General features: G+C 38.5%; 1 protein-coding gene across 1 annotated transcript; it reads right to left on the bottom strand.

The window, feature by feature from the left end:
• Nucleotides 1-26,507, bottom strand: Cyp4aa1 (Probable cytochrome P450 4aa1). Its single transcript, XM_069836420.1, has 7 exons — nucleotides 26,350-26,507; nucleotides 14,123-14,283; nucleotides 13,898-14,004; nucleotides 4,959-5,238; nucleotides 1,108-1,156; nucleotides 910-1,036; nucleotides 1-726 (listed from the first exon to the last, which is right to left on the bottom strand). Exons 2-7 carry the CDS (start codon nucleotides 14,268-14,270, stop codon nucleotides 1-3), a joined length of 1,437 nt encoding a protein of 478 aa, XP_069692521.1. The 5' UTR covers nucleotides 14,271-14,283; nucleotides 26,350-26,507.
• Nucleotides 26,508-27,702: the final 1,195 nt, after the last annotated feature.

Here is a 27,702-nt window from a genome sequence, read left to right on the forward strand (position 1 = left end):
TTAGTTTTCACCTCTGTTGGCCAGCCTGGGCGTGAGGCGGACCCACACGCCGCCGTGCGCGCGCATCGTGATGCGGTAGGTAAGGTTGGCCGTGTCACGGCCTGGCACGGCTGACAGGCGGAAGGCCCGTAGCACAGCGCTCAGCACGGTCTTCAGCTCCAGCATGGCGAAGCGGTGCCCGATGCAGTTCCGCGGGCCCGCGCTGAAGGGCAAGAAGGCGTAGGGGTGGCGTCGAGCGCAGCGCTCGGGCAGGAAGCGGTCGGGGTCGAAGCGTTCCGGGTCGGGGTACACGTGGGGCAGGCGGTGTGTGGAGAAGGGCGCCACCATGATGCACGCTCCGGCGGGCAGCGTCAGCTTGCCCAGTGGCGTGTCCTCGCCCAGCGAGCGCAGCACGAAGGGCACGCTGGGGTAGAGGCGCAGCGCTTCCTTCACGCACTGCTCCAGGTAGCGCATGCGCCGCAGGTCCTCCAGGCGGGGCGCGCGGTCCAGGCCGCCCAGCACGGCTTCCACCTCGAGGGCGGCTCGCTCCTGGACGTCGGGGTTCCGCGCCAGCTCCAGCAGCGCGAAGGCCAGCGCTGAGCCCACCGAGTCCTGCCCCGCCAGCATGAAGGTCACCAGTTCGTGCACCGCGCCCTCCTCCGACAGGCCGCAGGCAGGCTGCGTCACGAAGTCCGCCAGACACTGAGGCCCAGCACGAGGCCCTGCCGCCAGCTTCTGCCTCACCACCTTCAGGACACAAGAACACTGTCTAGTATTGCGAGAAGCATATATGCTCAGTGTTCGAAGTCCGCAAGAGACTGAGGCTCAGCACGAGGCCCTGCCGCACCACCTTCAGGACACAAGAACACTGTCTAGTATTGCGAGAATGCATATCTGCTCAGTGCTCAGTACATGTATTATGTTACTGACCTTCTGCGTGAAGTGGAAGAGCCGCCGCTGCTGTTGCAGCTCGCTCTTAGCCACGTCCGTGAGGCGGTAGACCCAGTCGACGAGCAGCCAGGGGTGCAGCACGCGGTAGGGCGCGACCACCTTGCCCCTGCACAGAGAACTGACTGCAGTCAAGCCTACGACAACTGGGCTGTGAACCCGCACCCCTACGCTACTTACTGTCTGAACGGGGAATCCTGAGGCACCTCCGCCAGGCCCAGCACCGCCTCTGCAACACGACAGACCAAGTTGGTGTAACAAATCGTCTTCAATTAATGCTTTAATTCCGTCGTGTTGTTGAGCAGCACGGGATGCGCCATCAGTGCTTCAACTGTCGCAGCTTATCCGATGACGTCATTTCGTATTGCTGTGTACGGTATAACTTGAACGTCGTAGCAACAGATGTCGGTCTGTACTGTCTGTGTGCTACCATAACCTCTTTCGAACTGTGTTTTGCGCGGAAAAGTCGTACGCTGGGTATTTGTTATCATCGGTTGCGTATGGCAACATTCCACAATACAAATCAAATGCTCCGTGTCCATGTTGACCGTCGAAATTAATGTCAACAAATACGTAAGAAATCGTCTTAACCCTCTCCCCATATCCTGACAGTAAGAAAAAACCCACCTCAGTACATGTTTCCAAACAGTTCACATTCCTGCCACTACCGGCGTTACCGTATTATATCAGTAGGTACTCTTCAGAATGAACGCCGTACTTCTCTAACACATAGGTAATACACCTCTGCGGAAGTGTAGGAAGATTGAATTCTCTAAGCTCATCGACTAGCTATATGACGGCATACAGCGAGCCATGACACACTTTGAAATGAACACCCAGTATACTGTACTTCGTTCCATAATGTCTGGCAGGAGATGTAAACATTTCCCGGCAGAGGAGGAGAGAAGTATAATTGCTATTCAAAAGATTAACCTACATATGGAATGTACCGATTCAGCTATTTCAGGCTCATGACTTACAGTATGTCGACATCTGCTCACATATTTGAAATAATAAGTTATTATGTAAAATAAGACCTAAAAATTACAATTAAATTGTGAAAAGGAGCAGATAAATAAGGTTTTAAGTCTTAATGGTTATCACGATTGGTTTAAACATGCACTAAACCAGACGTAAGTGCAAGTTTGAACCAATAAATTATTGAGATATGAGATACATTTATTAGTTTAGCAAAATTGTATATTTATTATGTATAACTACTTTTGTATATAGATCTTTTTGTTAAATTATTAAGTTTTGTACTTTTGTGAACTAATATTAATAAATCTATCTATCTAATTGCTATTCAACCAATGACAGAGGTCTTAATCCGCGCTTGTCTTTCAGCTGGGCGGTCTGAAGCGTTTTACCTCCACCCAACTCCATGATATGCGTGGAATGAGACCTCTCCCATTGGTTGATTAGCAATTATATTTTTCTCCTCCGCTGTCGACAATGTTTACTTCTCCTGTCAGGCATTATGGGACGAAGTATAGAATAGCGTTGCCAGGTTTTCAGAATGTAACTAAAGATCAGTTGCAACATTCAACGTGAGGAAACTAGGAGGGACTTATAAGAGAGAGCTATGAGCGCAATTTCAGAGTAGCCTAACTGTTAAACGCAGCATAAGGGAAAATCGCTGTTACTTTAATTTATTTTTACTCCATTTTAACACTTGAATATAAGTAATTGATTAACTAGTGGACTTACTCGTGTTAATTACGTAAGTCTGTGCGGCTTACAGCTGTTTCGGTGTTTCATCACACCATCCTCAGAGCCTACTAGATCTCGGCGTCATCTCGAACTTCTCTGCCTGTTTTGTGGGTGCGTTTGATTGTTGAAAAGTGTTGAAAAGTGGAGTCAAATAGTGTGTGTGTACTGAAATTGATGTGTGTGTTGAGAATTTGATCGGGGTGTGTTTTAGTGTATTTGTTTATTTCATATTGTTCTAGTGTGTTGAGTTTTTGGTTCTTGGGTTGTATGTGTAGGATTATTTCGTTGGTGTGTGTTATGATTTCTTCAAGTTCTGTATGGTGACTGATGTGTGCTAGATGTAGGTAGATATATTTTGTATGCTTTTGTGTTATGTTTGTTTTTCATGTAATGTAGGGAAAAACTCAACACACTAGAACAATATGAAATATACAAACATACTAAAACACACCCTGATCAAATTCTCAGCACACAGATCAATTTCAGTACACACACACTATTTGACTCCACTTTTCAACACTTTTCAAAAATCAAACGCACCCACACAACAGGGGCAGAGAAGTTCGAGATGACGCCGAGATCTAGTAGGCTCTGAGGATGGTGTGATGAAGCACCGAAACAGCTGTAAGCAGCACAGACTTACATAATTAACACGAGTAAGTCCGCTAGTTAATCATTTACTCATTTTTACTATTAAGGCACATTAGTGATGACTGGAACTCAGGTGGGAAGATGCCATTGTAAGGCTTGTGTTCATATAAATTATTTATATATGTTTATAAATACAAACACGTCGTTTTTTTTTAAGCGGAGACAAGCATTCGTTTAACACTTTCTGCGTTCTTACACAATCCAGCAACAATATCTCTGTACCACTAGCCATGCGCAGCTATTGCCTGGGAATAAAAATACTTTTAGCTGAAAGAGGCAGCTAAATGTTTAAATTTATTTGCTTAGCCATCATGTTTGTAAAGGCATCGATGTTAATAAAAAAAGTGATTGTTGTCATAATCCTACAACACGATAACCGTAAAACAGTAAAGGAAACGAATAAAAGAAAAAAACCGTTGTCCGTCTATGACATAATTTCCGTAAATACGGGATTTTTTATTTTCCATATGCATTTCATAAGGGATAATTTTTCAGGTCTCAAATACGAGAATAATCAGGTGTTAGTAACATTGTTGATGCCATTTTCAAATATAAGTTACACTGGAGACAACACATCAATCGAATGGATCCAGAACGTTGGCTTTTCAGTATCGACCCAGAAGCAAGCGAGATTTGGGAAGACCAAGAAGAAGATGGCCAGACCAGGAACATATTTGTGATTTATAAGAAACAGAACAAAAATCTTATTGATGATGGTAGTGATTACATTTAATATGAACAAATCTGTCCAATAGCTCAGCAGAAGTCGATGTACACACAGAAAAACAAAAATATGTCATGTCCAAAACCAATAAAATTGTCAATTTAAAATATTCTGAAAACGCTTTTTCCTGGATCAGTTCTCTGCAGCAACACATTATGTACTTTCTCTACACTTCGCATAACGAGAAAGCAAAGGAAATGTTTGCTTATGCATTGTAGACCTGCATAGATAAACATGGTTTAGTCACAGAACTCATTGGCCAGCCTAGATCTGCTCTTATCTTCGTGAGGGCTTTGGATCACAGAGGCAAGTTCAAGTGACGGGGCATTCGGTTATGAACGACAGACCCCAGGTGAGCACAGACGGACAACATACGGATAAGTAGGTTAGGTTATGTTAGGTTTGGTTTGGTTTGGTTAGGTTAGGATAGATATGGATTAAATTAGGATAAATATTAGGTTAGAGTACATAAGGCTTAAGTTAGATTAGTAAAGGATTAGATTAGGATAAATATTATGTTAGAGGAGATAAGGATTAAGTTAGATTAGTAAATGATTAGATTAGGATAAATATTAGGTTAGAGGAGATAAGGATTAAGTTAGATTAGTAAAGGATTAGATTAGGATAAATATTAGGTTAGAGGAGATAAGGATTAAGTTAGATTAGTAAATGATTAGATTAGGATAAATATTAGGTTAGAGGAGATAAGGATTAAGTTAGATTAGTAAAGGATTAAATTAGGATAAATGTTAGGTTAGAGTAGATAAGGATTAAGTTAGATTAGTAAATGATTAGATTAGGATAAATATTAGGTTAGAGTAGATAAGGATTAAGTTAGCTTAGTAAAGGATTATATTGGGATAAATATTAGGTTAGAGTAGATAAGGATTAAGTTAGATTAGTTAAGGATTCGATTAGGCGGACGGGTTATTTCAAATCTCACCGTGCAGGATGCCGAGCACGCACTCGTTGACGGGACCCGTGACGTTGACGGCGACGTCTGCACCTGCGCATGCGCGCATGCTGACCACGAGGCGGGTGGCGCCGGCGTGGAACACTCTGAGGAAGTTCTCCAGCGCGCCCAGGTGCAGGCCTGGCTGTAGCATGTGGCGGTGTTCCTTCCACACACTTCCTCCATTCGTGATGAGACCGCGCCCCAGGAAGTTATGCAGCAGGCTGTACAGGAAGGGCTTCTCCGTGTGCTTGGCGCTGCTGAGCACGACCTGCGGCAGGCCAAGACCAGACAGACTGACTGACCTCCATCACCAGTGTGTACTGTACTTGTGGCACTTTTTCTGTTGCTGTCTGGTTTCCGATCATCTTAGGAAATACGTATTTCTGAAATACTATAATACCACAGTCAAGTATATATAGTCACGAAGCTTGAGTTGTTGAGGGCACTAGGAACAATAGAATGTGCCGGTACTATTTCGCATTGTCTGTGATTAGGCGATAGTAGCGATTCTAATGGTTAGCAACTACTATGGATGCATATTCCCTATGTATTGAGCTTCGTGACTATATACTAGACTGTGGTAATACGTCGGAAAAACGTCGAAAAGGGAACGCAAATAAGGTAGCTTATGTGAGAATCACTGACGACTGATGCAACTCATGTTCCAGATGCTGGTGCGTGGGATCGGCAGTACATCCGCGTCTTCAAGCATCGTCAAGATCGATCTATATGATCATTATATATACAGGTTGATTCACGAGGATTTATCGTCACTTACGGAGCTTATTTCAGAAGACATTCTGAGCAAAAAAGTCATATAATTTATATAGACTACTGGACTGTACCCGAGCATGAGCATATGCTCATTTCGGGTATCTATTCATATGTATTCATTTCAAATGTAAATTGTGAATAAATTTGAAATATATACACACACATTCGTCCTAATGTCAATATTTTCAGAGTTACACTAATTTGAAGTTGATTGTAAAATGCCGTTATTCTTGATACGATGAAAGAGTAATGGAACGGAGAAAAATTCTCTCCGGCGCCGGGATTTGAACCCGGGTTTTCAGCTCTACGTGCTGATGCTTTGTCCACTAAGCCACACCAGATACCACCCCGCGTCGGACAGAATTGTCTCTGATTAAGCTCCAACTCTTGGGTTCCCTCTAGTGGCCGCCCTCTGCACTACGTCATAGATGTCTACGAACATAGGACCGAAGTCCACACATGTGCTGAGGTGCCGTAGTGCAGAGGGCGGCCACTAGAGGGAACCCAAGAGTTGGAACTTAATCAGAGACAATTCTGTCCGACGCCGGGGTGGTATCCGGTGTGGCTTAGTGGATAAAGCATCAGCACGTAGAGCTGAAAACCCTGGTACAAATCCCGGCGCCGGAGAGAATGTTTCTCCGTCCCATTACTCTTTCATCGTATGATGACGCAGAATATCTGCATGGAAATATCATATGTACTTCGGTACATTAAAATAATACATTATTCTTCAGTTTTAAGGGTAAAAGAATATTACAGACAAAGAATCAATTATTCAGAAGTGTCATTTCTTTAATTGGCTAGTATAATGAAGCTAAAAATGTGTTGTGAATTCCACAGTTGTTTCGTACAGAATTTTTTTAAGATTTTTAACTACAAAATCACATTTTCTTACTCATTTATCACAACAATTGTTACAAATCACACCACTCTTGCAAATTCTTCAAGACTGTACATTAGGATGTATAATTAAACTGTAAAGAATCAAGTTCCTGAAGTCGTATGATTTGTAACAATTGCTGTGTTAAGTGCGTAAGAATGTTATAATTTTTAGTTAAAAATTGAAAAAAAAAAAAAATCTGTACAAAGCAACTAACAACACATTTTTAGCTTCAGAACACTAGCCAATTTAAAAAATGATACTTCTGAATAGTTTATTCTCTTTTTGTAACATTTTTTTACACTTAATAATACTCAAGAATAATGGTATTTTACTAACAACTTCAAATTAGTGTAACTATGAAAATATTGAGGTTAGGACAAATGTTTATATGACATTTTTGCTCAGAATGTCTTCGGAAATAAGCTCTGTGAGTGACGGCAAATCCTTGTGAATCATCCTGTGTGTATGGATGCATGCATGTATGTATGTATGCATGTATGCATGTATGCATGTGTGTATATATATATATATATATATATATATATATATATATATTTCAGCGTAGTCAAGATCCACCTATATGATCTCACACACACATACACTCAATCTCTCTCTCTCTCTCTCTCTCTCTCTCTCTCTCTATATGATTGATGACGAAATGTCACTATGTCTTCCGTGCTGAATTCCTTCAAATTAATTTAGGCTGTTCCTTTATCATTGTTGAAAACATCCGGATATAGTCTACTAATTTGCACTCAGAGTTAGGTATGAAGGAATTGCTATACATTCATTTGAAAGGAAACTTTTAAGACATAGGCCTATTTGAGGACATAAAATGAGGTCTGAAGAAAATAAAGCATAACAGGGAGCTTTATGATCTGTACAAACATAGTTCCCAGATAAAAAATTGAATATAAGCGTTGAGACACTGGATCCAAACATCACCTGCCATGTTGCATAATCCAATAAGCACTTACAACGGCTTCGTTTCTAGTAAAAAAAAAAATACAAGTTAACGGGTTCTCCTTATTCCTCATTGATAAACCAGCTGTAATATTAATTTTTATGTATTATACAGGATGAATCAAAATTAATAGTGAAAACTTAAACGGTTGAAAGTATACGGTAATAAAAGCAAAAAAGTTCCAGTAAACATGGGTCCACAAACGGTTGAGATAATTTGCGAATATTTGACTACAAGCCGCCACTGACTTCATTCATTGTAGATACCATATACATATGCTTTACTCGTTGCGCACAAGAAGCGGACTGCGATGTACTCTTGTTTACAAAACTGAACATTGCCGAGAGGTGGAACACCTCCTTTAACAGGTAAGAATGTAGCCTACAGTAAATTGTAACATTCGGTATTGTATTTCTTGTTAAGATAAGCCATGAGTGAAATCTGAGCCAAATGAGATGGGGAAGTAAACGAAAAGTCTACATTTCAAATAAATTTGTACTAACTAGGACGATATTTCATAATGAAGTCAGTGGCGGCTTGGAAACCAAATATTCGCAATTATCTCGCAAACGGCTCGCTTGCGGACCCATGTTCACTGGAATATTTTGCTTCTATTATCGACTTTCAACTGTATCAGTTTTCACTATTAATTTTGCCACACCCTGTTATAAAATTATGTGTTATATTATAAAATTACGTGTCAAATTTGTTTAATATTTATCTACAATATTTGTTTTTCATTTTCAGTGCTATAAAATCACTACACTTTTGAGGGAATCAATGTCTCATCTCTCATTATAAAGAGACTTTAAAAAGTATAAATTACAGATAATGATGGATTTATTATTTCATAGGCCCAGTTCACTTTTGAGTGCAAATGTGTACTTACTTACTTACTTACTGGCTTTTAAGGAACCCGGAGGTTCATTGCCGCTCTCACATAAGCCCGCCATTGGTCCCTACCCTGAGCAAGATTAATCCAGTCTCTTCCATCATATCCCACCTCCCTCAAATCCATTTTAATATTATATTCCCATCTACGTCTCGGCCTCCCCAAAGGTCTTTTTCCCTCCAGCCTCCCAACTAACACTCTATATGCATTTCTGGATTCGCCCATACGTACTACATGTCCTGCCCACCTCAAACGTCTGGATTTAATGTTCCTAATTATGTCAGGTGAAGAATACAATGCGTGCAGTTCTGTGTTATGTAACTTTCTCCATTCTCCTGTAACTTCATCCCTCTTAGCCCCAAATATTTTCCTAAGAAACTTATTCTCAAACACCCTTAATCTCTGTTCCTCTCTCAAAGTGAGAGTCCAAGTTTCACAACCATACAGAACAACCGGTAACATAACTGTTTTATAAATTCTAACTTTCAGATTTTTTGACAAAAGACTAGATGACAAAACTTCTCAACCGAATAATAACACACATTTCCCATATTTATTCTGCGTTTAATTTCCTCCCGAGTGTCATTTATATTTGTTACTGTTGCTCCAAGATATTTGAATTTTTCCGCCTCTTCGAAAGATAAATTTCCAATTTTTATAGTTCCATTTCGTACAATATTCTGGTCACGAGACATAATCATATACTTTGTTTTTTCGGGATTTACTTCCAAACCTATCGCTTTACTTGCTTCAACTAGAATTTCCGTGTTTTCCCTAATCCTTTGTGGATTTTCCCCTAACATATTCATGTCATCCGCATAGACAAGCAGCTGATGTAACCTATTCAACTCCAAACCCTGTCTGTTATCCTGAACTTTCCTAATGGCATATTCTAGAGCGAAGTTAAAAAGTAAAGGTGATAGTGCATCTCCCTGCTTTAGCCCGCAGTGAATTGGAAAAGCATCAGATAGAAACTGGCCTATACGGACTCTGCTGTAAGTTTCACTAAGACACATTTTAATTAATCGAACTAGTTTCTTGGGAATACCAAATTCAATAAAAATATTATATAAAACTTCTCTCTTAACCGAGTCATACGCCTTTTTGAAATCTATGAATAACTGATGTACTGTACCCCTATGCTCCCATTTTTCTCCAATATCTCTCGAATACAAAAAATCTGATCAATAGTCGATCTATTACGCCTAAAACCACACTGATGATCCCCAATAATTTCATCTACATATGGAGTTAATCTTCTCAAATGGATATTCGACAAAATTTTGTACGACGTCAAGTGCAAATGTGTACCTAGATTTATATTAAATGTGTGTTAATGGAAGTTATGGTTGGATCCAACCAATCAGAAGGAATATGGTCATTGTGTCCACTCTTATTTTCATTATTATTATCAAGGAACTCCATGTACGAAGAGCCGTGCATCTTCATAATGATTAAGTGAAAATACTACAGTGGGAGGACAAGTTCAGCTTATGGGAAAGGAACGAATTCCGAAGAAAATTGTATATACTCGTAGTAATATTGGAGGCGAACCAGAATGCCGTGGAGGCCGATGCTAGGAAGATATTGGGAGTAGGGAACCGGAAAAGGGTGTCGCAAGACAGATACATTTGGAGAGGCCAAGGTCCGACATCGGATTGTCGCGGGCATCGGTTCACTGACAAGACCACGACCTGGGATCGGTGAGTGGGGACTCCGCCCAGTCAACACGTGTTGCGTGTCCTACTTATCGGGGGGGCCTTGCTTGTGGTGTTTGGCACGCGGAACAACCAACTCTAAAGGTTACATTGCAATATAAATGCGGAAAGGAATACACTGCAAAATGAATTTTGCAATTGGCGTCTCCACAAGTGTATTCCACGCTATTTGTTCTGCGAAAGTGGCAGAAATAAACAGAACAGCGACAAATTTACACAAAACATCAAAATGACAGTCTTCATATTAAATCTCGAAAGATACTTTTCCAGAAGCTGTGATCTCGTATTAACAATACTGTATTATTGATGTAAACAGCAGTTCTCGTTTTGTAAGTAGACAATTTTAATTCTGTATTCACAGTTCCAATAATTTGCATAAAAATAATTGATTGCGATTATGAAAATGAAAGAAACGAATTTACTCGTAATATTGACAGATTTTCCGCACTCATTGCAGGAAAACTTACCTTCAGTACCAGTTTTCTTGTAAATAGTAGTTCATACTAATCGGTCTTTAATTGCATCGATGGAAAGGTGCCAGGCAGACCGCCGAATACTATGCAAGGGAAGGCAATTTGGCAACATTGCGGTTCTGTCCACTGTTACAGTCTTGAAACATGGGCATACCTACCTACCTATTTATTTATTTACTTACTTATTTATTTACGTATTTATTTATTTATTTATTTACTTATTTATTTATTTATTTATTTATTTATTTATTTATTTATTTATTTATTTATTTAACCTGGTAAAGATAAGGCCATCAGGCCTTCTCTTCCCCTATACCAGGGTATTACAACTACAATATTAAGAATATAATTACAATTATAATTACAATTAATATTAAATTTACAAAACAAATAAAAATCAAATTTATAAAAAATTAACTGATTAATAAAGGCTAGACAGTCTATTGTGGAAGTTAAGAAGAAAGACAATTTTTTATTAATTAAGTAAAAATTAAACCTACTCTACGCAGTAAGAAAATGCTCAATAAGTTTGTTTTTGAACGCTACTAAATTCCGACAGTCTCCGATGTCACTGGGTAGGGTATTCCACAAGCGCGAGAGCGAGATTGTGTATGATGATGAATACGATGATGTCTTATGTGTTGGTATGGCTAGTATGCGGCTATTTTGCGTGCGTGTGAAGAGATTATGATATGATGACAGGTAACTGAAACGGGAGGCAAGGTAGGTAGGTGTAGAGGTGTGAAGGACTTGGAAAAGGAGAACAAGAGAATGAAAATTTTTACGTTCGTTAAGCCGTAGCCAGTTCAGAGTTTGGAAGGGTGGGGTAATGTGGTCAGCGCGACGGACATCGCAGACGAAGCGAACACAAGAATTATGAACACGTTGTAATTTTTGCGACTGGTTGACATTGAGGTCAGTCAGTAGAAAATCACAATAATCGAAGTGGGGCATTACTAGTGTTTCCACTAATATTTTTTTGAGTGATAGCGGGAGAAAATTTTGAATGCTGTTTAAGGAATGTAGTATGGATTTTTAAATTTTTAATAGGTTATTTTACGACTCTTTATCAACATCTTAAGTTAGCCTATTTAGCGTCTGAATAAGATGAAGATGATAGTGCTGGTGAAATGATTCCGAGGTCCAACACCGAAAGTTACCCAGCATTTGCTCATATTGGGTTGAGGGAAAACTCCGGAAAAAACCTCAACAAGGTAACTTGCCCCGACCGGGAATCGAACCCGAGCCATCTGGTTTCGCGGCCAGACTCGCTAACCGTTACTCTACAGGTGTGGTCTATAGTATGGAAAGCACTTTTTTATGAGTTACTTAGTTATTCCAGTTTAAATGCGTATCGAAGTAAACTCAAAGGTTTTTAACAGAGGAAGCAAAAGGGATTATTGTGTCGTTTAACTTGACTGGAAGAGCAGGGGTAATGCTGCATAATAGACGTTGATGTCCCACTAGGATTGCTTGTGATTTTCTTGCATTGAGAGTCAAACCCAACTTTCTGGCCCATGCAGATATAGATTCAAGATCCTCGTTAAGATTGCGTGTTGCGTCATTGAGTGAGTCAGGGGTTGTATGGATATAGATTTGTAAATCGCCTGCGTAAAGGTGATGCTTACAGTGCTGTAGAGTCGAAGGGATGTCATTTACGTAAATAGTGAATAGTAGTGGTGATAGAACAGATCCCTGTGGGATTCCAGGATCAACGATACGCCATCAGGAAGTTCGACTTCCAATGCAAACACACTGCTGACGTTCGCTGAGATAAGAGGGGAACCAAGAAACCGCGCTTTCTGATCGTTGGATAGCTTTACCACATTTTTTTTTTTTGGCCGAAGAACACTCCTATTGTGTTAAATTAGTCGCAGACACGTCAGTGGTTGGCCACTGTGCCACTGCCAACGCGAAGAACTCCATTTATGACCCAGGCGTTGCTTACGAAGGAGCAAACCTTTTTAATATAGCACAACCTTCTTTTAAGGTGAAATAACAACGATTCCGAAAATTGTTCCTTTAATATTCCGTAAATATATTCATGTCATCTCGAATCACCCCAATTGTAGTCTATGAACTGACGGCTGAAAGGTTATCACACTTTTAATCCGATTCAGAGTTTACTAGTTCAAATCCTGTTGAAGACGACTGATTTTTAGAGCGATTAACATTTTAACATGGCTTCCTTCCTGGTTTTCCGTGCAAATCATCACGGCACTGGAGGTAACGAATTCATCACGGCACTGGAGGTAACGAATTCATCACGGCACTGGAGGTAACGAATTCATCACGGCACTGGAGGTAACGAATTCATCACGGCACTGGAGGTAACGAATTCATCACGGCACTGGAGGTAACGAATTCATTACGGCAGTGGAGGTAACGAATTCATCACGGCACTCGAGGTAACGAATTCATTACGGCACTGGAGGTAACGAATTCATTACGGCACTGGAGGTAACGAATTCATCACGGCACTGGAGGTAACGAATTCATCACGGCACTGGTGGTAACGAATTCATTACGGCACTGGAGGTAACGAATTCATTACGCCACTGGAGGTAACAAATTCATTACGCCACTGGAGGTAACGAATTCATTACACCACTGGAGGTAACGAATTCATCACGGCACTGGTGGTAACGAATTCATTACGGCACTGGAGGTAACGAATTCATTACGCCACTGAAGGTAACAAATTCATTACGCCACTGGAGGTAACGAATTCATTACACCACTGGAGGTAACGAATTCATCACGGCACTGGTGGTAACGAATTCATTACGCCACTAGAGGTAACGAATTCATTACGCCACTGGAGGTAACAAATTCATTACGCCACTGGAGGTAACGAATTCATTACACCACTGGAGGTAATGAATTCATCACGGCACTGGAGGTAACGAATTCTTCACGACACTGGGGGAAACGAATTCATCACGGCACTGGAGGTAACGAATTCACTCTACATGCGTCATCACTTATCTTTCCACTAAGGAAGTGTTTATTTTTACGCAGTGTTTTATTTTACTTCATAAGACAACCTGTCTGACAATTTTATCATTTTACCATTTCTTTGATTGTTGTTTAATGTCAGTAATTACTGAATTTACCACACCTTTCAACACCCTATACAGATGGTAAGAATACAAAGAATTATAATAAAATTTGATAAATAAAATAATTAGTTCTCAAACTTCAAAACTGATGTCTCTTTTACCTGGATGTGTTCCGGCTCAAACAGCACGATAGTTGGCAGCACTGTGATCCAGGCCCGCATCACGGGGCCGTAGCGTTGGAAGGCAGTGCGTCCCAGCTCCAGGAGCTCTGAAATACAAAACGAGTTAACCACGGGGAATGAACCAGTAGGATTCGAATGATCTTTTTCGTTCCCCAGTGTGTACAATCCGCCAAACTATGGAACCGAACTCAGGTCTCCACTCACGCTTATGGTTGGTGGCGAGAAGGGCATTTCCTAGCAACGGCACAGCAGGAGGCCCTGGCAGCTGCAAAGCGAGGATCGCCGTCCGGACCCATGACGACAAGCAGTAGCAGAGAGCGCATAACAGGAACGCCAAGCAGTAGCTCCACATCCCGGCTGTAACACTGCAGACGTGAAACCGCTTTAACAGCTGAGAGATGCCCTTTATTAAGCACAAAGCAACGAGACAGCCACATAATGAGCGGTACTGTTTACTATGCACAATCGCTGCATTGATGTTCATATATCCCACTTAATTATTGTTTGCAGGTGTGTTATCGATGAGCCGCCACTGATAACGTTAATCTTCTAAAGCAATTGATATACGAATCTGTAAGCTCAAAATGTCTTGATTAAAGAAGCTCTTGGTGGAGATGTAACTGCCAAACTGCTCTGAAGACGTGTTGTCTCTATTATTTCATTACTACTTTATCTTACAGGAATACGCAGAAGTTTAGAGCATTTTGAGTTACTTTTTAAAATAAAGGGAAACTATCTTTTAGTATTTAATTAATACCATTCCCAGTTGAAATTACTCGGAAACAGTAAAAACAATATCCGTCCAATAGCTTAGGAGAACTCGCTGTACATGGACAGTTATGTAACAAGACAGCCAGAGCCAAAACAATTCATTGGAAGATGGTGAGATATGATCCTAGAGACGGATATTACACATAAACCGAACACAGGCGTTATGGACACGCTGCCAGGTCACAGCTGAGATCACTAATAGAACGTCGCAATAGTCGAACAGCGCCATGATTTGTTTTTATTTAGAAGGAAGCAAACTCGGTTTGGCTATTAGATACTGTATACGCAGTCTACCCTTCATAAAATATGTGACATGCATCGAATGGCGAGGCAGACTTTCAAGGAGAGCGACTCACATCCTGCGAGGTGCTTCATCTTCCCTCCTTCCTTGCCAACTCTTAACTCTATAGCCACTTTGTATTTGCTTCTTCCTCTTGCATCTTTTTCCTCGGCCCTTGCAGTGCAAAGCCCTCAAGTATCTACATTTCACGTAAATCCCCAGAGGATTGCTATTTTTGTAGTCCGCGTCTATTTTACTAAAAATGCTGCATAGAAAATATAGAAAGAATCGGTGTCACATAAATGACATACTTTCTCGTTAAGCATTTCACATGAAGATGAGGGTTATCATATTTAAAAAGTGAAAATCGAGGACATTTTACTTTCATATTTAAAATGTGTAGAATGAAAAGGATTTTCGTCAATTTTTCGTAGGCTTACAGGAAAAGTTAAACATTTTTCAATCAAAATTGTTTACTATAGTCGCGACGTTGTTATTCCCGGCGTGACTACTCCTCTTTGCTTACGTCTTAGGAAGTAAAGCTCTATAAAGTCTAGATAGGTAGTATCGTTCGCCATTTTTGTTCTTTCGTTCCCGAGCTACCAGACGAGGAATCTATTTGCCGCACTGTTAAACATTATCATGTCGTAGCTCCTATGATAATAAATCAAACGCACTGTAATTGAGCGGCAAATAACGTCCTCGTGTGCTTTCTGCGATCGCCAACGAAAGAGCCAAAATGGCGGGCGATTATATTAAGTATTTATCCAGGCTTAGTAAATGCGTAGCGTCTTCATCAGCGAATCACAAGACGCATACGTTTAAATGTAGCCGACCTGCAACGTGATTGGCTGCCGGAAATTAGAGCGACGGGACTATAAGGTACAAATTTATGTGTAGTATTTAATTTAAATAAAATGCTCCCATCCCGTAAGCTCTATTTTGTCGCTATGTTTCAACATTTTCCATTGTTGCGTATTCGAAACAATAACAAGGCTTCCTAAACAAGAAAAGTAATTTTCTTCTCTGCATTGTTGTAAAATTACCAAGGAATGTAGTGGAAGGAACTACTGTTACATAATAGTATATGATGCAACGAGCCTATAATGATAGTAATTAAGACGCGAGTATGTTTGTTTATGAAACAAGCGCAAGCGAGTTTCATAATTTTGATACGAGCGACTTAATTACCATTATAGGCAAGTTTCATACGACTTTTTATGCTCGACCATATTTCTAACTTCAAATTATTCATAAGTGTTCATGTTATTCTTATCTGACTGGGGAGCGGAACTGACCTTGTGCAATATCTCGTAAAGTGTGAGATGTGCGCAGACGCGAAAGTATTGATTTTTTCCGAGAAAGAAATGTCATTGACCTTGATATAATCTAGAGAGTAAAATAAACATTAATCTTGATATAACCTTGAAATTGATTTAGACATTGAAAAACGAGATGACAAATTGAATTCATTTGAATATTATTTACAATTAACGCTAATTTATTATAGTAACAGAACATAACCTTCTGCGACAGTATTGGATTTCCAGCCTCCGTGACGTTTCCCTCGTTGTCTTTCGATTGTATATCCGAGAATAATCGAAAACCTGAACTTTAATGAATAGGTACAGTACTTTAATGACATGCATTAAAGGACTGCTACCAGGTGTATAATTACTACATTTCGGCATGGTCTAGCATAAAACTAATTTTTAATTCCGGCATAAAACTCTGAGGCATTGTACTTCATGTATTTGCCAGAACGTTTACATCGTTCAATTCTGGAAGAATGGTGAGTGGCATTTTTTGGATGCAAAGTAGACATTATACACGTTTTCTCGGGGCATACAGTTCACATCACCCTCACCATAAGACAGACTCCGAACTAGAGAGTTGGATTGCTCTCTCTACAAGGGATAGCCTATTGACTGAGGTTCTTCATACAGTGATGTTAGCAACTCCGTTTCTCTGTATTTCTGATATAAGTATCGGACATCTGGAAATGGCCGGTGATTTTGGTAGGAGCCCTGTCATTCTAAGGAAAACATGGTAAGCGTTTATTACTGCCCTCAGGCAGATTTGAATCCGCTAACCTGGAACCTAGGGGAAAAGGAATTGGCCATCGTACCCCATTACACTTTTTGCTGGTTGAGTGGAAGAGAAGGCCTTACGGCCTTAACTCTGCCAGCTAAAATAAATTATTATTATTATTATTATTATTATTATTATTATTATTATTATTAACTCCTGGCCTAGTTGCCTCATGAGTGAATCCTTAGTGATATCACTTATGAGGTTCAGACCTGTCTTCGGACATTTGACTAAACAACAACAACCTGTAACCCATTCAAAGTGAGTTCCACAGGAGCAGTATGGGCACTGTACGCGCATTCCAATCAAACGCAACGAGCAGCGTGGCCTTCGCGGTACGTGCTTCGAACCTCCCAGGCCTCACGTATCCGCAGTTACAATGCAAAGCGTTTATTACTCGCAGAAAGTTCAAACGTATGACATTTACTTGTCGCGATATAAGTTCCTTCATTTCAGAATGTTGTCAATGTACTGCTATGAGTTGGTAAGTTGGCCAGCGCCAGGAATGCAATTGGCAGTTATAGATAGATTTATACTAGAGTTATGGCCTAGTAGAATACTGTCCAGTAGTTTTGGTAGAATAGGAAATCTGGTACTCTAAAGTAGAAATGGTCGTAGATTTAGTAGTATTGGTCAGAAAAGAAACTTGAATGCATCATCATCATCATCCTTCATGAATTAGGCCTCTGTAGACCTGTTTCGACCCCATCTAGCAGTCTTCTAAAAGGTCTTCCTGGTCGACGATGTTCTCTAGGTTTATACTATATCATAATTTTTGGGATTCTTGAATTTTCAATTCTTCTTACATGATCTAGCCAATTGAATTTGTATCTGCTGATTTTTTCTTCTACTGACTCTACTTCTAATTGTTCTAAAATTTCTTCATTCCCTTTTCCGTCTAAAAGAGTATATTCTGCTGTCATCCTGAAAAATTTAATTTCCGTTGCTTTGATTCTGTTCACTTTTTTTTTTAATATCCAAATCTCGCTTCCGTATAAAAGGGAGGATAATGCTAGTGTATTATATATTTTTATTCTTGTAGATTTTTGTACTAATTTAGCTTTTAATGTATTGTTTATTATTCCTAGAATTTGTGTAAATTTGGTAATTTTCTTGTTCATATCTTTTTCATTTGGTAAGATATTTCACAACCCAGATAGTTGAAATTTTCTACTGGTACTTGAATGCATGAACAGGAAACGAAGTATTTGTTATTTAATTAATAATCACAGGCCTGTAAGCTGGTTACGAGGTGCTGTAAGATATCAAACAGGTATTTATTACAAGTTCCGGTACCAGATATGTGGAAAGAATTTGTGTTACTGCCCTTTAAAAATCACAAACGAGCAATCATGTGACGTCATCGTTGGGCATATTGTAGACACGTTGTGCTCTCGTGCAGACAGCCACTGCAATGGTGATCGATACGCAATGTTTGTATTTCGCTTCCTTGTTGTTGATGGCTTCTAGATCTTCATGAGTTCCAGAAACATCGTATTAATGAAAGTATTAAATAGTTTCTTCAAGGGCAAATTTCCATCCTAAGGGCGAGAATCGAACCCGGGATCTCATGATTTGTATTCACGAATGCTGGCCGCTATACCACAAAGCCGTATGTTACAGATTCTGCTTATTATATCGTCATTTCTAATAGCATTGATAGATAACATCGCCTGTCGTTTATGCAACTATCATAACCTTCATGTACCTAAAGTTGCATAATATTCTGTGAATGCTATTAGGAAAGCTGTCGTATTATAACTGCCATTTCGTTTTCTACCGCAGCTGGGCAACACTGGTGGAGACGCGTGGGCAATGAGGAAGATGCGGTGCTATTGCGCATTTCACAATTTAAACTTAGCACGAAGCCGAAATGAATGCGCTGAACATATTAGGAAATGCGTTACTATGATTTTTTTTCCACACCTGTGCACAGCTGTGGATTAACGGTTAGCGCGTCTGGTCGCGAAACCAGGTGGCCAGGGTTCGATTCCCGGTCGGGGCAAGTTACCTAGTTGAGGTTTTTTCAGGGTTTTCCCTCAACCCAATATGAGCAAATGGTGGGTAACTTTCGGTGCTGGACCCCGGACTCATTTCACCGGCATTATCACCTTCATCTCATTCAGATGCTAAATAACCTAAGATTTTGATAAAGCGTCGTAAAATAACCTACTAAAATTACTATGATTTTGTGCGATATTTGCTTTCTGCTCATTCACCGCCAGGTAGACGGTGCAACAATTTAATCACACTTACAATAGGGGCAGGTTGTTGTTGTTTAGTCAACTGTTCGAACACAGGTTTGAACCTCGTAAGTGACTTGACGTATTAAATCTATTAAGACAATTCAACTTCTATCCAGGAAATTACAGTCCAATGAAGGAAAAGCATGCCTCGACAACAGTTTCATAATTAGTCAGCGGGAATCATATACCATTCAGGTAAAAATTATTCCATATTCCGACCACTCAGCTTTATTAGTTACTTACTGGCTTTTAAGGAATCCGTAGGTTCATTGCCACCCTCACATAAGCCCGTCATTGGTCCCTATTCTGAGCAAGATTAATCCAGTCTCTTCCATCATATCCTACCTCCCTCAAATCCATTTTAATATTATCTTCCCATCTACGTCTCGGCCTCCCCAAAGGTCTTTTTCCCTCCGGCCTCCCATCTAACACTATATGCATTTGTGGATTCGCCCATACGTGCTACATGTCCTGCCCATCTCAAACGTCTGGATTTTATGTTCCTAATTATGTCAGGTGAAGTATATAATGCGTGCAGCTCTGCGTTGTGTAACTTTCTCCATTCTCCTGTAACTTCATCCCTCTTAGCCCCAAATATTTTCCTAAGAACCTTATTCTCAAACACCCTTAATCTCTGTTTCTCTTTCAAAGTGACAGTCCAAGTTTCACAACCATACAGAACAACCGGTAATGTAACTGTTTTATAAATTCTAACTTTCAGATTTTTTGACAGAAGACTAGATGACAAAAGCTTCTCAACCGAATAATAACAGGCATTTCCCATATTTATTCTGCGTTTAATTTCCTCCCGAGTGTCATTTATATTTGTTACTGTTGCTCCAAGATATTTGAATTTTTCCACCTCTTCGAAGGATAAATCTCCAATTTTTATAGTTTCATTTCGTACAATATTCTGGTCACGAGACATAATCATATACTTAGTCTTTTCGGGCTTTACTTGCTTCAACTAGAATTTCCGCTTTATTATTGCAATTAAATATTCACTTCAGAAGCGGATATAACTAACATCAAATTATTAAAAAGCGTTTATTTACCGCTGAAAGAGCAATGAATTTTTTTTTTGTTATATAAACAATATTTACTGGGAATCCATCTTCAATGTTCAAGAGCTCAAATCTTTAATAAATTTTTAAATTTAATTTTAGAATATTTTAATTTACCATTCGAAGTCAAGAAAGTAAAACTTAATATTACCAAAAAAAAAACCATAAAAACAAATGGTACTGTGAATAATTAAAACAGACGAAAACCCAATTACTAATGCTACATGTTATTTATAAAGAGACTGGTCTGCTCACAGTTAAAAATAAATTATATGAAATTAAGAAACAATACAGGAATCAATTAACTCAAGGGAAACTAGATTATAATATAAAATTAATTATCAACTCTGATAACAAATGTAAAACTGCCTGGAATCTGATAAATAGAGAAAGGTCTAGTTACTCTGAAATTCAAATAAACAATCATAATATATCGCCGGAAGAGTTCAATGAATTTTTCATTGATTCGGTGGACAAAATCAAATCCAAAATTCAATGCTCTGAACTATCCCCTATGGAAATACTAATCGAAAATGACAAAATCTCATGTACTTTTAAATGGAGAGAGGTCACCACTGAAGAAGTATGGAATATAATAAAAACTTTAAAAAAAATCAAATTCAAAAACGTTTATAATATTATGTCAAATGATTTTTTTAAAGTTCTAAATTCAATTTATATTCCTCTTACGAATACGATCACTATTTGTTTAAAACAAGGTCTATTTCCAGATCAACTAAAAATTTCGAAAGAGACTAATTCTAATTTATAAAAAAGGCAATAGATTAAATCCAAATAGTTTCAGACCAATCTCTATCATTCCAGCGCCATCTAAGATATTTGAATATGTAATTTTCAATCAAATTTATACTACTTTGAAAATTCAAATCCCTTTAGTACTAACCAATTTGGCTTTAGGAAAAGGAAATCAGCAAATGATGCAATTGAGCTTTTAATAACAGAAATTTTAAGAAATTTTGAAAATAGGTCACAAGTTAATGCTGTGTTTTGTGATCTCTCCAAAGCGTTCGATTGCGTTGATCACAAATAAACCCTTAAAATACCTCTCAATGGGCAAAATAGGCATTTTTAGGCACCATAAAACCGCATTCAAACGTTCATATTTTATATAAAATGTGAAGATATTTAACAAGTTTTAGTTTATCCCTACATAAAAAATAGGCATTTTTAGGCACCATGAATCCGCTTTCAAACGTTCATATTTTGTGTAAAATGTGAAGATATTTAACAAGTTTTAGTTTATCCCTACATAAAAATGGACATTTTTAGGCATCATAAACCACTTTCAAACGTTTTTTATACTGTATAAAATGTGAAGATATTTAACAAGTTCTAGTTTATCCCTACATAAAAAATAGGCATTTTAGGCACCATAAAACCGCTTTCAAACTTTCATATTTTATATAAAATGTGAAGATATTTAATAAGTTTTAGTTTGTCCCTACATAAAAAATAGACATTTTTAGGCACCATAAAACCGCATTCAAACATTCATATTTTATATAAATTGGTGAAGCTATTTAACAAGTTTTAGTTCATCCCTACATAAAAATAGGCATTTTTAGGCACCATAAAACCGCTTTCAAACGTTCATATCTTATATAAAATGTGAAGCTATTTAACAAGTTTTAGTTTATCTCTACATAAAAAATAGGCATTTAACCTAAAATCTAAGTCTAATTATTCATCACAAGGAAGGGACTTGAGATTTCTCTACAGAATTGTGTCTCCAATTAAAAACTTCACGACTCAATGACGTCTACACAAATTGTTTAACCATGGTAGCACTTCGTTATGAGGGATGTGCTCCTGGTGTCATGCTGTTCGTAAATTAAGAAACGCGCGGCGCTATTATTTACGTAGAACAGGTCGAGTTGGCACAGGGAAGCAGGAGTATTTAGGAGTTTCGCTTGGCTTCCATAGCGTTAATATTCATAGTTCCAAGAGCCGTGAAATACGTAGTAAGAGCTTATTGAGTGGGCGTCAGTTGTGAGGCCGCTAGAAGGGTCGCCGCCCAACCAGTTCCTACCTTTATTTCTGTTGCAATTTTATTCAATGTATGATTTTATATTTCAAATTCCAACATTTTTCATAACCCAGTTCCTCTATGACTGAACTTTACATGACGCCATTGCTCCCAACCATCTAGTACCTATCTTCTTATCTCGTTGCATTTGAAATTTCACCTCAGTGATTGTTTTATCCTTTAATCATAATAATAGCATTATTGTTTACAACGCCGCAGGGTTGCATGCGCTATGTAACGCATAGGTCAACATGGCTATGACCCGAAAGGGGAATTTTTGCGACTAGTATTTTTAAGCCGTGTTCCAGCTCTGGAAATTTGAGCAATTTAACATACTGACTCGCGCATATGACAGAATTAAAATATGTAAGTCGCTTAATTGTTACGTGACAGCCCATGGTCTTAGAAAAAAAAAGCTGCTGTTGCAAACATTGGAAACTTATTGATTTAATGCCTCAAATTAAAGAAGTCTGTTTGGTTAGAAAATATTAATTATTCGACTTTGAAGTTAAGAATTTATGTTCAATATATTTCTTCTTCTATTGCTGAAGGGGTATTCTTTACAGTAATTTTGAAACCATCCTATTGTTGATTAACTTTCTCAACTACCAATAGTGTGCAAGACTTATCATTTCATCTCACTGCATATTCCGATACAAGGTTGGGAAATTCTTTTTACAAAATCGAGGAAAAGTTTGAAAAATGAGCAGGCTGAGTTTTTCAATTTCCGAGATTTTGTAATGCACTTCACAAACGTGTATTATATAATATTTTTGAACGATCATATTTTTAAAATTTCAAATACAATATATTTTGCATTGAAAATTTAGAGCAATAATATTTCAAAGCCTTCGCAAAACTGTAAAAATAAGTGCACCATAATGGATCTGCTTCAGTATAGTTTTATGTTTTGAAGAATGATTTCCCTAGCAACAAGTTTCTGTATGGAAATTCTAACTTTGAAGGCCTAACAACAATAGCTGTAAATACAAGGAAAAAAGAACACGATCGTACAAAAATATGAATTACAAATATTGGCAGTAGTGTACAAGTTATGATGTGCTTAAAACTGGGCGGCTATGATCGCTATGCTAGATTATAACACCCTCAACTTATTAATTATTGTTAAGTTACGACGCGAGAAAGACAAAAGACTAAATGGTACTAAATTAGAAATGTGGCACACAAAATGTAACATTTTTTTTCTTGCTAAAATGAAACAGAGCACGTTCTTGTAGAAACCGATGCGAATAGGTACATCTTCAAGTGGTGTATAGAGTGACCAGACGTCCCGTTTTTAACGAAATTGCCCTTTTTCAGCCTCTCGTCCCCTGTCCCGAGAAAGGTATGCTCGGGACGCCAAATATCTCGTTTTTTAAATTGCGCCCCGTTTCCCTAAATTAATGTTACAAATTTTCTTTTATTTTATTAATAACCACGTAAAACATTGATTAATTCTATACTGTTTCCATCAGATGTCACCGTAATGAAACCAATAATAGCCATGTTTATCACAAAATGTAATTTCAAGAATATGTTTTGCATGGACTTCTATAGTTTTCTGCAGGAAAGACCAACACTTCTAGAGCAAATTCACTTATCAAAGAGATATGATGCTGATTGTACAGTTCATCTCCATGGAGAATGTTAAAATAGTTAGAAGTTAATATGAGGCAAAAAAATTTGTTATGAAACAAGTTCAGAATACAGTGACATGGATATGATGTAAGGTCCAATTAACCTGAAGTATTTTTAAACTGCTGTTAACCTAATTAATCCAGACTAGTTGCAATATAAACAACTGTTAACAATAACTTAAGCCAAGTATCCATGCTATTCTATTATGTACTTGCATAATTACTATAGCCTAGTTATTGTAAACAGTGTAGTATTTATTACTTTAAAACAAATAAAACTCGCCTTATTGCTCACTGACATTATATAAACGCAAGAAATAATGAACGTTTAGATAAAATGTTTATTCATGTCAACTTTAATAAGTTTACTATTTTTTTATTTTGGAAGTCTGGCTATCCTAGCGGTGTGTCATACGATAGTGGAAGTGACATTAATAGCAATATCAATCAGTGTCCATGATGAGTGTGAAATGAAATAAGTAAAATTACTGGTGGGTGATTCAGCAATAAACGAAGCAAAGAGCGATTATTTCACTAGTCGAGGGGTGAAATAAAATTGAAGATTTCAGATCCAGCAAAAAGCAGACCTGGAGCTACTGTACATGCCATTCGTTGTGTAGTGAAACGAAATGTATTCCTGGGCTGTAGCTCATAGTAAGAACCTTATAGTGGGGGTAAATGAGCTAGCTAGCTGCAAATAGAAGCGTAGCGAGGGAGGGAAGCTTCCCGGTCCACCTTTTTCCTTCCCCTACTGTACAGGTAGGTTTCATGAGATACCGACTCACCTATACTACGGTAGGTGTCCCTGATATGGCCATGCTAAGGTTTGAGAATTTTTCTAACCGCTATTTTGAAAAAAAAAAAAAACGTAAACCACTTTTTTCTTACTCGTTCTCAGTCTAATGAACTTTCTTAAAACAATTTCCTTTCCCCATAAAAATAGCTTTAATTGTCCAAAAAGTCCCAAATTCCAAAAGTATACCTAGTGGCCATATCAGGAACATGTGCACATGATATGGCCACCCTTGTTCCATGTTCTACAAATCGTGATTGTTTTCAGTTTGATAGCGCAGTTGTGCTAAAATAAAAAAAAATGTTGGTTTAAAATGAATAAATATGACACTTAATAATCTTTTTTATAATTCAAAAGTGTAGTCAAAACAGGTTTTTCCATTAAAAAAATTAAGTTGTTTTTCTTAAAATACAAAATTTTTGCGTAATCCCAGCTATAAGGCTTGTAAATTAATTATCAGGTGAAAAAATAAAAGTGAAATGAACTTGATATGGCCATGGTGCATTTGATGTGGCCATATCAGGAGCAGGTAAGCTTTCACGAAAATTGTTTGATTATGAACAACTCGTAAAAGATACGCCATCAACGACAACACCAATCAACAGAACATTAAAAACTGAATGGAGTACGATGGTAATAATATTATGTTTTATTTAACGACGCTCGCAACTGCAGTGGTTATATCAGCGTCGCCGGATGTGCCGGAATTTTGTCCCGCAGGAGTTCTTTTACATGCCAGTAAATCTACTGACATGAGCCTGTCACATTTAAGCACACTTAAATGCCATCGACCTGGACCGGGATCGAACCCGCAACCTTGGGCATAGAAGGCCAGCGCTATACCAACTTGCCAACCAGGTCGACTGTACGATGGTTTTCATGAAACAAATCTTTGAAAAACATGCATAAAACAAAGGAGACTTAACAGAGAAAAATATGAAGAGGTCACATGAAAACCGCAAAACAGGCAACTGACGCCATATTGCTCAACCTGACCGGATGGAAAACGATCAAGTGACATACCAGGATGCCCTTTCACTGGATGCTGCTGCAATGTTTTGGTTAACTAAGTCACAATAGGGGGATGGACATATCAGGATCATGGCCATAACAGGAGGACCCACCTTACTGCATTATTGGCACTCAAAGTTATATATTTAATTTAATTTAATTTTCTGTGTATTTTTATTACCTTCATTTTAATATTGATTATTCAACATGTCTCTGTTTCTATTAAATTTTAGTAGATCGTTATTTATGTTGAGGTGGCAGCAAATATGTCAAAACACAGCCCTGACGTAGCAAGTAACGTCGCAACGCGGTACAGAATTGGTTAATAATAAGGAAGACATTGCTTGGCGAGGGTGCCCCTCATCCGGGCGAGGTTCGATATTCACGGTCAAAGCTTCCAAGACTCAAATCGCACTAAACATGCTGTAAACACACACTCACTTGCAGATCAGATCAGATCACTGTTTGGGCTGAAGCGTGCTGTCCCTTACCTGCAGTACTTCCGTCAAGAGCTGAGCTGACACACTTCGCGACGTCTGATGGGAAGTCCAGTCGGCATTCGAATGCGCGCGGCTGGTCGACCTGGGAAGTGAAGCACTGACCCTGAAGGATCCGACTGGCTACGTGTCAGGGACGGCAGCTCGAAGGGCCTTCATCATTTAGTAGGAACCTGCACTAAATTAGTCACTGACATTGTTCACTTTCTTTCTATACTTTCATATATATATATATATATGCTATAGAGAGATAACTCGTCCGACCTTAATTAAGGATGACCACGTGAATCCGGAAATTAATAGCAAGCAAATATAATCAATTAAATATGAATATTGTTATAAAAATGAAATGTAATAATTAAGCACCAATGATTATCAATTATAAAATAAAATCTTAGAAGATGACTATAAAATTATCCATGCTGAATCTTTCGTACTCTACTTTTAACACTTGAATACAAATAATTGATTAAATGACGATCTTACTCGTGTTAATTATGTAAGCATGTGTGGCTTACAGCTGTTTCGGTGCTATTCGACACCATCCTCAGAGCCTACTAGATCTCGGCGCTATCTCAACTTTGCTGACACAATACATCTATATATGTCGAACACATAACTAATGCTAACTACACATACAATAACATAAATACAGACATGGAAATCCTACACATACAACCCAAAAACCAGAAAAAAAAACACACTAGAACAATATGAAATATACAGACACACTAAAACACACCCTAGTCAAATTCTCAACATACAGATCAATTTCAGAACACACACACTATTTGACACAACTCTTCATCACACGAACGCACCCACACAACAGGCAGCGAAGTTGAGATAACGCCGAGATCTAATAGGCTCTGAGGATGGTATCGAATAGCACCGAAACAGAAGCCGCACATGCTTACATAATTAACACGAGTAAGATCACCATTTAATCAACTATTTATATAAAATTATATTTATATACATATATACAGGGTGTAAGGGAATATAAGTGCCATTATTTCAACTGATGATTATTCATGTCATAAGAAAGAAAATATCTCCCCACAATTTTTTTCTGATTGTAATATTTAACTAATTACTAAAGTTTACAATATTAGACGTTTTGTTGCATTGCTGGATAGGGAGGACGGAGTTTACAAGTACACAGTACAGCTCAAGCGGGTATAGACATACCGGTATAGGCTACAACAGATGCTGTGTTCTAATGCAGGGGCGGATGAGGACAACTGCTGTTTACATAAAACGAGCAGCAAATACAAACTTTCAATCTCATTAATAGAACATTGTTAAATTTACATTTCAATTAACAATACTGCTCCAATTTTTATT

This window comes from Periplaneta americana, chromosome 9 (genome assembly GCF_040183065.1).
Source record: "Periplaneta americana isolate PAMFEO1 chromosome 9, P.americana_PAMFEO1_priV1, whole genome shotgun sequence".
Lineage (NCBI taxonomy): Eukaryota > Metazoa > Arthropoda > Insecta > Blattodea > Blattidae > Periplaneta > Periplaneta americana.